The sequence below is a fragment of the Anopheles stephensi genome, chromosome 2 (genome assembly GCF_013141755.1).
Source record: "Anopheles stephensi strain Indian chromosome 2, UCI_ANSTEP_V1.0, whole genome shotgun sequence".
NCBI lineage: Eukaryota > Metazoa > Arthropoda > Insecta > Diptera > Culicidae > Anopheles > Anopheles stephensi.
The window spans coordinates 41,756,938-41,769,650 of record NC_050202.1 but is presented as its reverse complement, the minus strand read 5'-3'; the positions used below and the strand labels follow the sequence as shown (position 1 = coordinate 41,769,650).

At 45.7% G+C, this 12,713-nt stretch overlaps 4 protein-coding genes across 10 annotated transcripts; 3 read left to right on the top strand and 1 right to left on the bottom strand.

Annotated features, from left to right (window-relative positions):
- The first annotated feature begins 49 nt into the window (after window positions 1–49).
- Window positions 50–2,486, top strand: LOC118508544 (sialic acid synthase). Its single transcript, XM_036048427.1, has 3 exons — window positions 50–551; window positions 641–1,261; window positions 1,324–2,486. The coding sequence occupies exons 2-3, from the start codon at window positions 1,154–1,156 to the stop codon at window positions 2,341–2,343; spliced, it is 1,128 nt and encodes a 375-aa protein (XP_035904320.1). The 5' UTR covers window positions 50–551; window positions 641–1,153; the 3' UTR covers window positions 2,344–2,486.
- On the top strand, window positions 413–897 carry LOC118502367 (tctex1 domain-containing protein 2-like). Its single transcript, XM_036034586.1, has 2 exons — window positions 413–551; window positions 641–897. Exons 1-2 carry the CDS (start codon window positions 413–415, stop codon window positions 895–897), a joined length of 396 nt encoding a protein of 131 aa, XP_035890479.1.
- Window positions 2,350–3,706, bottom strand: LOC118508546 (SUMO-activating enzyme subunit 1). The gene is made up of 2 exons (XM_036048435.1): window positions 3,483–3,706; window positions 2,350–3,396 (listed from the first exon to the last, which is right to left on the bottom strand). Exons 1-2 carry the CDS (start codon window positions 3,572–3,574, stop codon window positions 2,490–2,492), a joined length of 999 nt encoding a protein of 332 aa, XP_035904328.1. The 5' UTR covers window positions 3,575–3,706; the 3' UTR covers window positions 2,350–2,489.
- Window positions 3,707–3,819: 113 nt separating this feature from the next.
- Window positions 3,820–11,345, top strand: LOC118508545 (leucine-rich repeat-containing protein 58). 7 transcript variants are annotated; one of them, XM_036048429.1, is made up of 7 exons: window positions 3,995–4,174; window positions 6,528–6,945; window positions 7,757–8,446; window positions 9,300–9,516; window positions 10,339–10,528; window positions 10,606–10,699; window positions 10,780–11,345. In XM_036048429.1, exons 3-7 carry the CDS (start codon window positions 7,956–7,958, stop codon window positions 10,856–10,858), a joined length of 1,071 nt encoding a protein of 356 aa, XP_035904322.1. In that variant the 5' UTR covers window positions 3,995–4,174; window positions 6,528–6,945; window positions 7,757–7,955; the 3' UTR covers window positions 10,859–11,345. The 7 variants fall into 7 exon arrangements, 6 of the variants coding, with proteins under 6 accessions (XP_035904321.1, XP_035904326.1, XP_035904322.1 ...); XM_036048430.1 differs by having other exon boundaries at window positions 6,393–6,945; XM_036048428.1 differs by lacking the exon at window positions 6,528–6,945 and having other exon boundaries at window positions 3,989–4,174.
- Window positions 11,346–12,713: the final 1,368 nt, after the last annotated feature.

Genomic DNA, 12,713 nt, shown 5'->3' with positions numbered 1-12,713 from the left:
ATCCAGGTGATTGGTTATGGATCTGCTCGAGAAATGTCATTATGTCGTTGAGAGCTCAGGCGGCGTTGTTTTTGTGCAAGAGAGGGCTGAAAACCGATATCAAACCAATTTTCATTTAGCTTAAAACAGTAACTTACTTAAATGAACGATTATTTTAACGATTCTGGGTTTAGTAATACATCGGAAAGCATCGAAAAGAACGTTAAACAATTCTATGGGTGGCACTACTGCGTATATTGAGAGCGGCCTGTCTTTCTAACAAATCACCACCAACACAACATAAATCGTTGCTGTGGAAACCAAAACAAATCGGCAAAGGGTTTTCCATTTTTCCCGAAGACGGCAGCGTACGTGCCGGTTTTCGCACCATTCCCTTTCGTTCGCCGTGAAGAAAGAAAGCTGCTGTGTAAAAATGCCGTTGAACGAAACCGAAACCGGACATATTCCCCCTTCACCGGCCGGGTATCAGATGCGACCGGAGCTAAGCGAAACCTTTAAATCGGAAAAGATACGCGAAATTATCAACAACGTGCTGACGGAAACGCTAACCGGTAAGATATATTTTACACGACACACTGTGCCTGCTTTGTTTGGAAGTCGCTACTTAAAAGCTACGCGTTTTCTCGATACCGGCCCCTAGGTCAAACTTATTCGGCAGCAGATGCATCCCGCTGGACCAAATCAATGGCGGACGAAATAAGTTTGCAGGTAAAGGATCTGGAAATGCATCATTACAAGCATGTGGTGCAGGTGTGGATCGGTCAGCAGCTCGGCGCGGGTTGCAAATGTGTGGCCCGATGCCGTTGGGATACGGAGTGTGATAACTATGCGACGGCCGAATTTAAGAACTCGACGATGTTTTGCCTCGTGACAGTTTACGGCCTTTATTTGTACTGATTGGCAAGGCGGATGGCAACAACCCAAAACTGTGATGCTGGAGCGTATGCACGCGAAAGGGAGAATGAAGGAATACGTGTCATATGTCTCTTCTCGTTTCAACTTTATCTAACTGAGTGTTGGACCGAGATAGGGCGGCTGTAGCTGTATCTGCTTAACACACTTTAGGGTAGCGGCAGTTTTTGTATATAAATTATTTTCGTTTGTGCAAACCGCGTGTGAAAAGCTTACGCAAGTCAATTTGAACCAAAAAAGCATGGCATTGTGGAACAATGAGCCGGGCAAAACGTTCATAGTCGCCGAAATTGGCCAGAACCATCAAGGATCACTACCTACAGCGAAGCAAATGATAAAAGCGGCCAAGGTACGAGGTATAGTTGGGTTTGGATTGGTGAGTAATTGATCTACTTGGCTCATGCTTTTTAGGAATGTGGCGCTGATTGTGTAAAGTTCCAGCGATCGAATTTGACCGAAAAGTTTACCGCCCCTGCCTTGGCACGCCCTTACACCGGACCCAACTCTTGGGGCAGCACGTACGGAGAACATAAGGAGTGGCTTGAGTTTTCGATCGATCAGTACCGTGAGCTGCAAGCGTTTGCCAATGAGAATGATATCGTATTTACTGCGTCCGCAATGGACGGAGCCTCGTACCGAGAGCTGGAAGAGCAGCTGGCTGTCCCGTTTATTAAGATCGGTTCAGGTGATGCGGATAACGTTCCGCTGTTGCGTTACGCTGCCAACCGATCTACTCCGCTGATAGTTTCTACCGGGATGCAGGACTGGAATCACCTGCGCACCATTCACAGCATGTTCCGTCATCGCAAAGACGTGGCATTGCTTCACTGTGTATCGTCCTATCCGACGCCGGCAGAAGATAGTATGTTGCAGATGATTCCTCTATTTCGGAGTCATTTTCCTGACCTTACCGTAGGCTATTCGGGCCATGAGCTGGGCATACAGCTGTCTGTGGCGAGCGTAGTGTTGGGAGCACGGATAGTCGAACGGCACTTTACGTTGGACAAAGAGTGGAAAGGAACCGACCATAAGGCATCGTTGAATCCGGCCGAATTTGCACGTATGGTAAGGTGTATTAGAGCGGTGGATAAAAAGGCAGCAAGTCAGGATGCAGGGGCAATAATTGATCAGATAAGATGTGTACTGGATGAGGATGATTTTAATGAAGGCGAACTAATTCTCGCTCTCAAGGAGGTTACCACGAACGACAGAAAGCTGCTAGAGTGTGAACGGCTTTGTCATGACAAGCTGGGGAAATCGTTGGTGTACGCCAACGATGTCCATTGCGGAACTCTTCTTGCCGAGACAGACATTCGCATAAAAGTGAGCGAACCGAAAGGTTTAGCTCCACGGATGTATGATTCTATAGTGGGAAAAATAGTGAAACATACCGTTTTGAAGGATTATCCCGTTTTGGAGCAACATTTTTAACATTTCTTTGAAGATAGTTTAGCTTACGACGATCGAAAGGATATTTTATTGTGAAGTAGCACATTAATATGTATTGTACGCAAGGAGAAAATAAAATAATGGGCACCACCATCGGGAGCTAGCTTACTGTGTTGAACTGTAAACTATTACTTCTCTGCCCCGATCAGATCCACGAATCCACAGCAACTTTCCGGATCGAACAGAAACATGTTACGGTGCGGTCTTTCCTTTTGCGATACTACCTTGATGATTTCGTGCGCCACAGCACCTCCGACAATGGCGGCCACGGGTGAAATCTGCGCAAACACGTGATCGAACGATTGGTCCGTGATCAACTCTGGTGCTAGCTCGTCCCGCAGTTGTAGCAGTTTCTTCAAATCCTCCTCACGCTTGCCATAGGCCGGATCACGTTGCTCTTGGTCGCGGAACTTTTGCAGCACTCGCTGTACAGGGAGTGCCGGTCCGTTCCTTTTCAGGCGTCGCGCGTACGATGCGTCGCGGAAATCAAAATCCACCAGAGACTGGTAGGATGGGTACTCTACCGTACACTTGACCGTAGTGTTCACGGTTTCGGATTTAGGTTTTTCGTTCGGTTTCGACACAACCACATACTTTGCGACATCCTCCGCGAACTCGTGCTTCTGCAGATCGGCAAAACTGAAGCCATACATTCCCCAAACGTCAGTGGCGAAAAATTTCACATTCGCCTCCCGGCATATGGCATTCACCCGTAGATGCTGAGCCGTTGACGCACCGATGAGACAAACCACATCGAAGTTCATAAAGTATGCGTCCTCCTTCGTGTCGAGCGATTCGGTGTCGGCTTTCAGTTCTACCATCGGATTTAGGTTCTGCGCACGGGTAAGCGATGCTTCGGCTCGGTTGCTGCCGGCGGATGATTGCGGCGCGAGAAACTGGGAGCAGAAATCTTCCTCCGTAACTTTCCGATCATCCAGCAGTGTGACAGATTTGACTCCGGCCAAAATGATGTTTTTGGCTATTTCCGCACCGAGGCCATTTACTCCTGATATCAGAATGCGGGCCGAACGGAGGCTGTAAGGATGGGGAAAGGGGGAAGACAAAAACAGAATCAATGTAGACCGGGATGGGTGATTCAGGATAGAGAGTTCAATAGTTACCGCTTCTGAGAATCCAACCCCCACAGACGAATCTGACGATCGTACAGCTCGGCCTCGTGTTCCGTCAATTCGGCACCGTTGGACTGGACCATTTTGTATCGATGGTGTGATTTTGTGATTTTGATCGCAATGGATTTTACAGAAAACGGAAAAATGTATCGGCGGCGTCTTGATTCCGGTTTCCCAAAACAGCAGGCTGTACGTATCGCTGCGCTTTGACATCTTGTTTGACAGTTTTACAGTGCTGCTTTGTTGGTCTGACGTTTGTGATCAGAAAGGGGGGGGGGGGAGATAAGATGGAATTTTTTCCACAACTTTCTGTGTTTTGGTACTACTTTTCTGAAAACAACAAACTATTAATGGCGATGATCGCTCTAAAAACCAAACATTTATTCGAATTCGATACGCAGGAACTGCGCGTTGGTCAAAATGAGGAGCAGGATTTGCGCCACCATCGCAGCTCCGTGAGCCAACTGCTCGATGACAGCTGATGTTGTTTTGATCGTGTGTCAGATGACGAGGAAGGATGCAGCGAGGTACGAAATCGCAGCCTCTTTTCGTATCTCCGGCACAATAATCGCAACCTATCGAGATGCTGGTGCGCATCTACGTTGCTCTATTGTTTTAATCAATTGTGTTTCACATCCTGTGCGGTCGTGCGTGTGCCGTTGAGTATAACTACACAAGGAAAGGTAATATAACCGGTGCTGTTTGCGTTTGTGTGTTGTGAATAGTTTTCGTCGAACTGCGTGACTTTGTGCTGCAAACAATTGTGTTGATGCGTAGTAGGCCCCTGGCAGAAGCTTGTGGTTCTTTTTTGGGAAACAAAATTTGAACATCAGCTGTGCAGCTTCGGTTGTTTATTTTGGTGATAATTACTTGTGATATAAAATGTATGCTCGATACGAGTTGTGGGTTACGTTGTACAGAAAGTTTCTGAATCAGTTGAAAGAATGCTGCAACAGCAGCAGTTCGCACAGTTTGGCACCAACGTTGGCAAATCGGCTAGTGGCTCGGGAATTGCATAGTGACTCCGATGGCTGGAACAAGTGCCGTAATGCACTCCTTCTAGAATACCGGAAGCATCGTCAGCGTCTGGCAAAACGGGAACAGCTTGAGCTGGTCCGCGAAATGATTGCCGCTCGTGAAATCGCTCAACACTGCCGGAGTAATAACCGTACCTACAGTGAGCTACGTGATCTTGAAGCAATGGATAACGGACGGCCATTGTCATTCGTGCAGCGTATATTTCTTGAGAATCGTTACATCTTCGAGGCGATCGCGAAACACGTACGTACCGCCGAACTCCTGACCGATGTGCGGGTGAATCCGACGCTCGAACAGCTACAGGTTGGCAAGTGTAACTTGCGACCAGAAACCTTGCGCCGCCTGACCGAGTATGTGCTGGAAAGCGAGTACTGTGGCTGGGTGCACATCTACACGGATGCTTCAAAGTCTCCGGATGGCCAGTGTGGCATCGGTGTGTACGACGAAACGAACGACGTACGGATTGCCGTTCAGCTGAAGCTCGACACCAGCATCATGACGGCGGAAACACTAGCGATCAAGGTAGCCATGCAACACATTGCCGACCGCAGCATCCATCGAGCAGTGTTGCTAACAGACAGCCAAGCGGCGTGTACGTTTTTGAAGAAAAATCGCCAATCCCGCTATCGAAATGCGGTGGCCAACGAAATCCTGGAGCTGGCGCGTACATTTCAAGTTAACATCCAGTGGATACCGGGGCACGTCGAGGTAACCGGAAACACGATTGCGGATGATCTGTCGCGTGCCGCTCTTGCCAACGGTACGGAGCGGTTGGAGAACGACATTTTCGTCCACGACGCCATCAGCTACTTTGAGGAACGGCAAGCGCCGAAAATTAACAAATGGTACCAGGAGTACATTCGTCTGAAAGGAAAATCCCTGAAACAACTCTGTGGAGAGGAAAACCGGGAGGCGGATTCGGCACAATCGTATTGTGCGCTGTAAACGATGATCTCGCGAGGAAAAATCGTAGGCGTAGAACAAATTGCGTATTTATTTATTTATATCGAATGCTGTGTATTTTTTTTGGATCGGGAGGTGCAAAAACAAACGCTTAGTATTTTGAGCAATCTGCGATAACGTTTGAGGACATTTAAGTATCTACAAACAAGTGTACGATTGGGAAGAGCGAATCTGCCAACACATTGAACCAATCAGAGGTGAGAGAGTGGTAGTATGGATATCTATTTGCTAGCTTCATCACCTGTTAATTGGTTTACCTTTCTATTTTACAAAATTCTCTTACCCACACATTAGTTTATTCACTTTCTGTTTGCCTTAACTGCACTCTGTATATCATTGTTTTGTATCCTATTTTCTCTGCACGAACGGTTCGGTAGCGGAGATGGGGTAGCAGCGCTGATCATTGACATGGCAGGAGCGGGTATCGAATCCCATTCGAATAGTCGTTTCCCTGTACTTACTATTTAGCTTCGGGAATAATCAAATCAAGTAAACTAGCTAAGGCAGGTCAAGACCTCGCGATCTTTTCTCTTCTGTTTTCATTCAGCTGCCATCATTCTGCTGCCATTCCTATGGAAACGAATGATTCAATAATTCACTTTCGATTTCAAATGGCAGTATGGTAGTCAATTGCATTGTCCAGTCCCGGCCAGCGAGCGCGGTTTCTGGACGGGCATTAATTTATTCCGATTAAGACAATTGATGTCATCGTACAATTGTGTGTGTACGGCTCATCGGACGGGAAGATTTGGATGTTATTTTAGTCACTTAAAGAGTGCTTCGAAATGGCAGATCGTAGTATGCGGAATCTCTAGGTTCTTCCAGCGAGTGTGCTCTGGTGTTGGTGTATACTGCCAACGGTTATCAAGCGTTTCGTTCCGCCCATTCCCACCTAACCAGCGCTTTACAGGGAAGGGTCGCGATAAGCGGAGGTTCCAATCTCTTTCCTTGGGAGTCCGGCAGGCCCCAAACGCCGCGTAAATGCGTATGTGCGCGTAGTTTAGTGTGGCGGTCTAATATAATACATTCGCACAGCGTTACCATCAGTTGGAAGTCGTCCGAACTGTTAGACGGTCGTTGGGGAGATTCGGTATGCCGTATTGCGACGTTCTCCGGAGGTAGTAAGCTTGCCTGGGGGCCGAGTGTTTCTTTTTGCCGTAGTACTGCTACTACTACTACTACTGCCGGTGGAGAGTTTCATCTCGTTTGGCACACGACAGAGTGTTGTTCTGTTGTTCGCGGGCTACCGAATGTCCAACGCAGTGTGCCGTGGTGCCGCCGTACAGCCAACCAACCACCATCGAGCGAGGGCAACGGGCAACTTGTGCTGACTGATAACAGGCGACGACAACGACGACCACGCACACTAGCAAAAGGTTGCTCCGCGAAAGCCGATTCCCTACGTGCGAGTTTCGAACAAGTGTCCACTCAAAGATCAGCAGGAAAAAAGAAGGTAATATAGCAAATGCAGGCAGTCAGGGTGGTGTTGGTGGTGTTGGGTTGAATTTCTCGCGTTTATCATCGCAAAATCTACTCCCATCCATCGTCTCAGCCCCCCCCCCACTACCCGTCCGCAGCCGTTCCCGGCCTTGAAAGAGATGGTCCCAGTAAGTCCGTGTAGCCTATATAAAACGGACCATTCGTCGGCCAACCCGAAACCATTGATTTGGTCCCTCGACGGTAACACGACGCGGCGGACAGTTGTTGTTGTGGTTGCCGCTGGGTTGTTATCGCGCAAACACTTTACGCTGTTGCGCGAAGAGAATCGCATGCGTGCGTGCGTGCGAGCAAAGATTCGTTCGTTTGGTGTTGTGTAGTGCTGCGAGACGCGTCGCTCCCAGTGAGAACAAAACGGTTGCCAGTAAGTTAGCAACAAAGCAAGCCGAGCTTGTCTCCAATTGTCGTTTGACAAATCCATCTTCCCGTTTGCCCGTTTGTAGTGTAGTGTGGAGCAAATTTTCTTTCCCTTTTCACTGAGTGGTTTTACTATTTCTAAGTTGATCGTTGATACCTCACCATATGTTGTGTGTTTGTATGTGGCACCCCGGGTGAGAACGTGTGTGAATGTGTGCAATTTTTATTTATCGGTTGTTCTATTTTCATCCTAGGTTTTTAGCCTTTCGGTTGATCTGTTTGTGTTGTTGTCTCTACTATAGTGACGATGTTTGTTTGGCGATCGTACAGTGTGCTTCCGCTTATATGACCGGCGTATTTATACATGTTCTACGTCTTCAAAAACGTATCTCTCTCATTCTTTTTTGCAGCCGCCAGCACGACTAGTGCAGCTCATCCATTCCTTTCCGGTTATCTTTCGATGCCCCGACCGATCGATCGGTCAGGAACGCAGGCGACGTGCTCCAGTCCGTAGTTGGTCCGACGGTGATAGATAATACGGACTCCGGCACATCGGTTCGGTATTGGTTGCGCTGCCCCACGAAAGTCACGCTACAACCCTTGCACAAAATGGATGTCGTCTACACCTCGGACAGCTGCGATAGTGACTCGCGCGAACAGAAAACGGTCGATCTGGGCCACTCGAACAAGCGGCATCTAGATGACGATCTGCTGCGCGTTTCAAAGTCAAAGAAGCTGGCCGAAGATATCGAAACGGTGCTGCTCAATCACAATAAGCTGATAAGAGTGCCGCTGTCGCTTGCCGACTTTACCAACCTGAAGGTGCTGGATCTGAGCAACAATCGACTGGAAGAGCTGCCTGACGTGATCACGCAATGCCAGCTGACGACACTGATCGTAAAGAACAATCTGCTGACGGATAAGTCACTGCCAAAGTCTTTGCTAGCGGCGGCGGGCAGCGGCCTGAAGGAGCTCAATTTAAGCGGCAACCGTTTTGCCCACTTTCCCGAGCAGGTGATTGAGCTGCGGTCGCTGAAATATCTTTACCTGGGCGGAAATCAAATCACGAACGTTTCGAAGGATATATGGAAGCTGCAAAAGTAAGTAGCAATGGGTCTGGGGACCTAGGGGACCGGTCTGTACATTGTACAATCATAAACAATGACTTTCATCTTTCCTCGGATGTAAACAAGTTGCTCGTAGGGCAAGTAAAAGGGAATAATTAGCAAACAGGGACGCCAGGCGATTAGGGCACTTGTATGACGTAGTTTGTTCGACAATATTCGCACTGGGTACAGTGTTCTTTTCCAATTTCTAGAAACAGCTGACCTGACGGAGAAGGCTACGCGATCGTAGCCTCGCGATAACAACGCACATAATGGTCCTGCGTTTGCGTTTCGCACGACATTAGAAACAGTTGCGAAGGAGGGACAGCTCGTTTATCTTGCCACTACCTCTGCGTGGGAGATAGCAATTGCTCAAATGCTTCGAGATAGTGTCATTATCTTTCTTTGCAGTTCAATAGCTTCCTATGGCTAGGATCATGATGGTTTTGTTTGGCTGCCTGCGAACATCTCACAAATTCGATGTTATTTAAATCATTATTTGCCACATAGCCCCAAAAATGCCACATAGTTTCCAAATTTATTAAACCTTTTTAAAGTTAACCTCAGGCGAAAGATGCTTATTGTTGAGATATAGTAATCTTTTTGTTTCTTGGCCTAACGACATCTTAGGTCATGCCTGCTATTTCTGGCTTACTAGATTTATTGATATCGCTTAGTTGGGTAGTCTGTCCTCACTAGGTGGTGGGAGATATAGTAATATAGGAGAATATAAGAGCAACGTAGGATTAACATATGTTTATGTAAGGGAGAAAAATAATGCCTTTAGGGGTTGAAAGTTAATTAAATTTGCAATGTTTCTAACACATACTTTACTGTTCATTTTTAGCCTGCAGCTGCTGTCGCTCGGCGGAAACCTTATTTCCGAAATCCCGGAGACCGTCGGTTTGCTCAACCATCTGCATGCCCTCGTTCTCTGTGATAATCTGTTGGAGATGCTGCCCGCATCCATAGCGCGACTGGTCAATCTGAAGTCGCTACTATTGCACAAAAATCGTTTACGACATCTGCCGCGGGAGATTATCACGTTGCGAAACTTAACCGAGGTACGTTTCCTGTTCCAGGACTGTGTATGGAGTGTGTGGCGTTTTGACCTCATTACAGCTTCTTACGTAGCGATGATTAACAAACTGACCAGAAAATCCGATAAAGCCGATTTCTTGCTGTCCGCTCTAATCCTTAATGGAGCGGGTTTGTTTGAAGTGAGATTGTAGATGGTATAAGTTTGTTGTCACACAAGGACCACTTTAGATTGTTGTAATCTAACGGTCTCAGGACGGCTTAAGCACGATACCCAGTGCCTGTTCTGTTTACAAGCTTTCGCGGAACGATTTGTTTCGGCGGGAAGTAGGATGTTTGGATGGGATACAAATTATTGTGTGAATTATACAAAATCGTTGAAACAAGAAGATTAAAAAAATGTAGATGGCAGGAGCATCTAATTACTACGGTTCAAGTTTAAGACTTCCGTATTGTTATTTACTTCGTGCCATACTTTGAACCTATACCGGAGAAAACCACAACGTAAAAACTGAATCTAGTACTGAGTGGCGTACGTCACTCGGTGAAACAATTTAGTTTGATCTTGATTAATAGTGAGAGGTGATGGTGGTGTTAAGCAAAGGGTTCACGTTGACAAAGAGCAGCACACGACTGATAACACTGATCGTCGATGATGCAGCGTCGATTAGCTAGCGCCGTGTAGTTTGCACTTTAACATGACATGCATTTTTTCAGTGAATAAAACACTTTAAATTGTGTATTTGTAGGAAAGGTTATGGTGAGAAGCCATCACGACGCAGTTACGTGAAACAGGCAGTTAGATGTATTGTGTCTAAAACGACTTTACTTTCTTCTTCAATCCACAGCTGAGTCTGCGTGATAACCCGTTGGTTGTGCGCTTCGTGAAGGATATGACATTGAATCCGCCAAGCTTGCTGGAGCTCGCAGGACGTACTGTGAAAACCTGTGCCATTCGTTATGGCGCGGAAGATTTGCCGCGCACCTTGATCGAGTACCTCCACACAGCGAACTGTTGCGTCAATCCAAATTGCAAAGGTGAGCATCGCGATGAAAATGATTTGATTTGGTTTTGGATTTTAACTCTTTTTTCCATTTCTGTGCCTTTGTTTTAGGAGTATTTTTCGACAACCGCGTAGAACATATCAAGTTTGTTGATTTCTGTGGCAAATACCGTATTCCTTTGTTGCAGTATTTATGCTCCTCAAAGTAAGTATCCGCCTTCGTGCGTTCGTTTGTGGGATAACGATTTTTTTTTATTAAAAATTTTTTTTTCAATACTATTCAAGATGCGTTGCAGATACTAGCTCATCGGATCCGGGCAGCGAGCCAAGCAGTAGCATGATGCGTAAAGTTTTGCTCGGCTAGCTCGGTCAGGATATGTTTCAATGGTCAATGGTACAAATTGTTAGAGCTTATCGCCAAAAAGCGCCATACACACGGGTGGACAATCATGAGTACGACTACTACTATTATACAGCTACAGCTGCGTGCGTTCCACACTCTTCCCGCTGCACCGTAAAGAACGGTCGATTGTTGTTCAATGCTAATGTGCTACTCTAGTTACAACCAGGATTCAATGTGTGCAAGATAATTTCAAAGAAGTTGATAGATCGACATCGAGATTGAAGAGATAAGAGAGGTATAGAATGTTGTACCATGTGCTAGACGCTAGCATCTCAAAACACTGCAGCAACCTTAACATCATTCTCTTATCGTAAAGCAAACGACCGCAACACCTCTTGGAAAGATAATGTGATTTTTGCTCCAAGAGCAGCTAGTAGACGGAAAGCACTAATATTTACAATATGCGTATACAACAAAAAAAAAAGGTTGATTCTAAAAGAAAGATAAATTAGTCCCGCGCTAGTATGTTTGTCATCAATATCACAACAGTAAAATAAGATAGCATATGGCGTATCCATCTATCGTATTGAAATTAAGTGATGGAAGGAATTCATTTGCCAAGCGATAAAGTACATGCTTTTGCCGCTAAATCACATCGGTGGACTGTGCAAAAATCTGTGCAAAAAGACGCATGACAATGATTTCCGGTTACGTGATTTTTATTCAGTCCAACGATCATCTATTCGATGCCTGATCATTAGTCGCCAGATAGGTGCGTTTTATGGAGATAAGATAATATTGTGTTTGAGCGTCACGTTTATCTTGTTTCCGATAGGCAAACGATGGTTGTTGTACCCGATGCCGCAAAGTGCATAATGCTTTTGAATTCATAATGACCAGACGAACTCTCCAGCAGTTCATCGTCTTTTGTTTAATGTATTTTATGCACAAAATATTACAACGTTATCATAGTGATTTGGGGCGATTACGGCCAAAACAGTCGAGGAACTCGTTCTCGTTGAAGGATGGTTCGCATCCCTACGCAAAACGGTGGAAAATATTGAGGCCACCCTGACCACCGGTTATTACCGGCTTCCAATTTATCAATATCTTATCATTGTTTGAGCAACCAAGGCTTTATCGACTGGCTAGCTTTATCGTTGTGACACTTTGATCCAGGGGTCAGGGCATCCGTTCAAATCGGTGAAGAGTATCCGAGACAAGATGGACAATGTTATGGCTACGAGGCTCGTTGTCCATTTCTGAGATGGTGCCATCCATTAGACAATCACTCAGATTGAGCGGATGACAAAGTATTTGGAAAAAATCTTTCTGACTATGGATGTGTCACTTATTGGCGAGACGGCCAACTGACTGCAACGGAGACCATTACGTTATCGCGACTTATAGCTGATAGAGCGCTTTTTTGGTTATTAGATTTGAGCATAATTGAATTCTATAAGATGCTATTATCATTTCCATCTTAAATAAGTCGATTTTCTATCCGTAAGTTATTGTACTTTTTTATACTGTTTACTTACATTATTCAAAGTACATGTATTTTATTTCGTATAAACTGTCTGTTAATGGTAAATTTAGTGCTTTATGATGTTCTGTTAACATAATTTGAATTAGGCTCTGCAAAGTTTCAATTCTGGTTTCAAGGTTGAAATATTTCAACCGTCAACACAGGGTGTAGTCGAAGAAAAATTACACGAGCTGCAAAGAAAATGCAATGAATGCAAATCCATTCGCAATATGTGTGAGAGTGTGTGTAATACAACTACCACTACACAGTTGCAATACATGTACAAATACGAGAAATTTATACAAGTGAACGAATACATGTAAGAGGATGATATCGACCCAAATAACA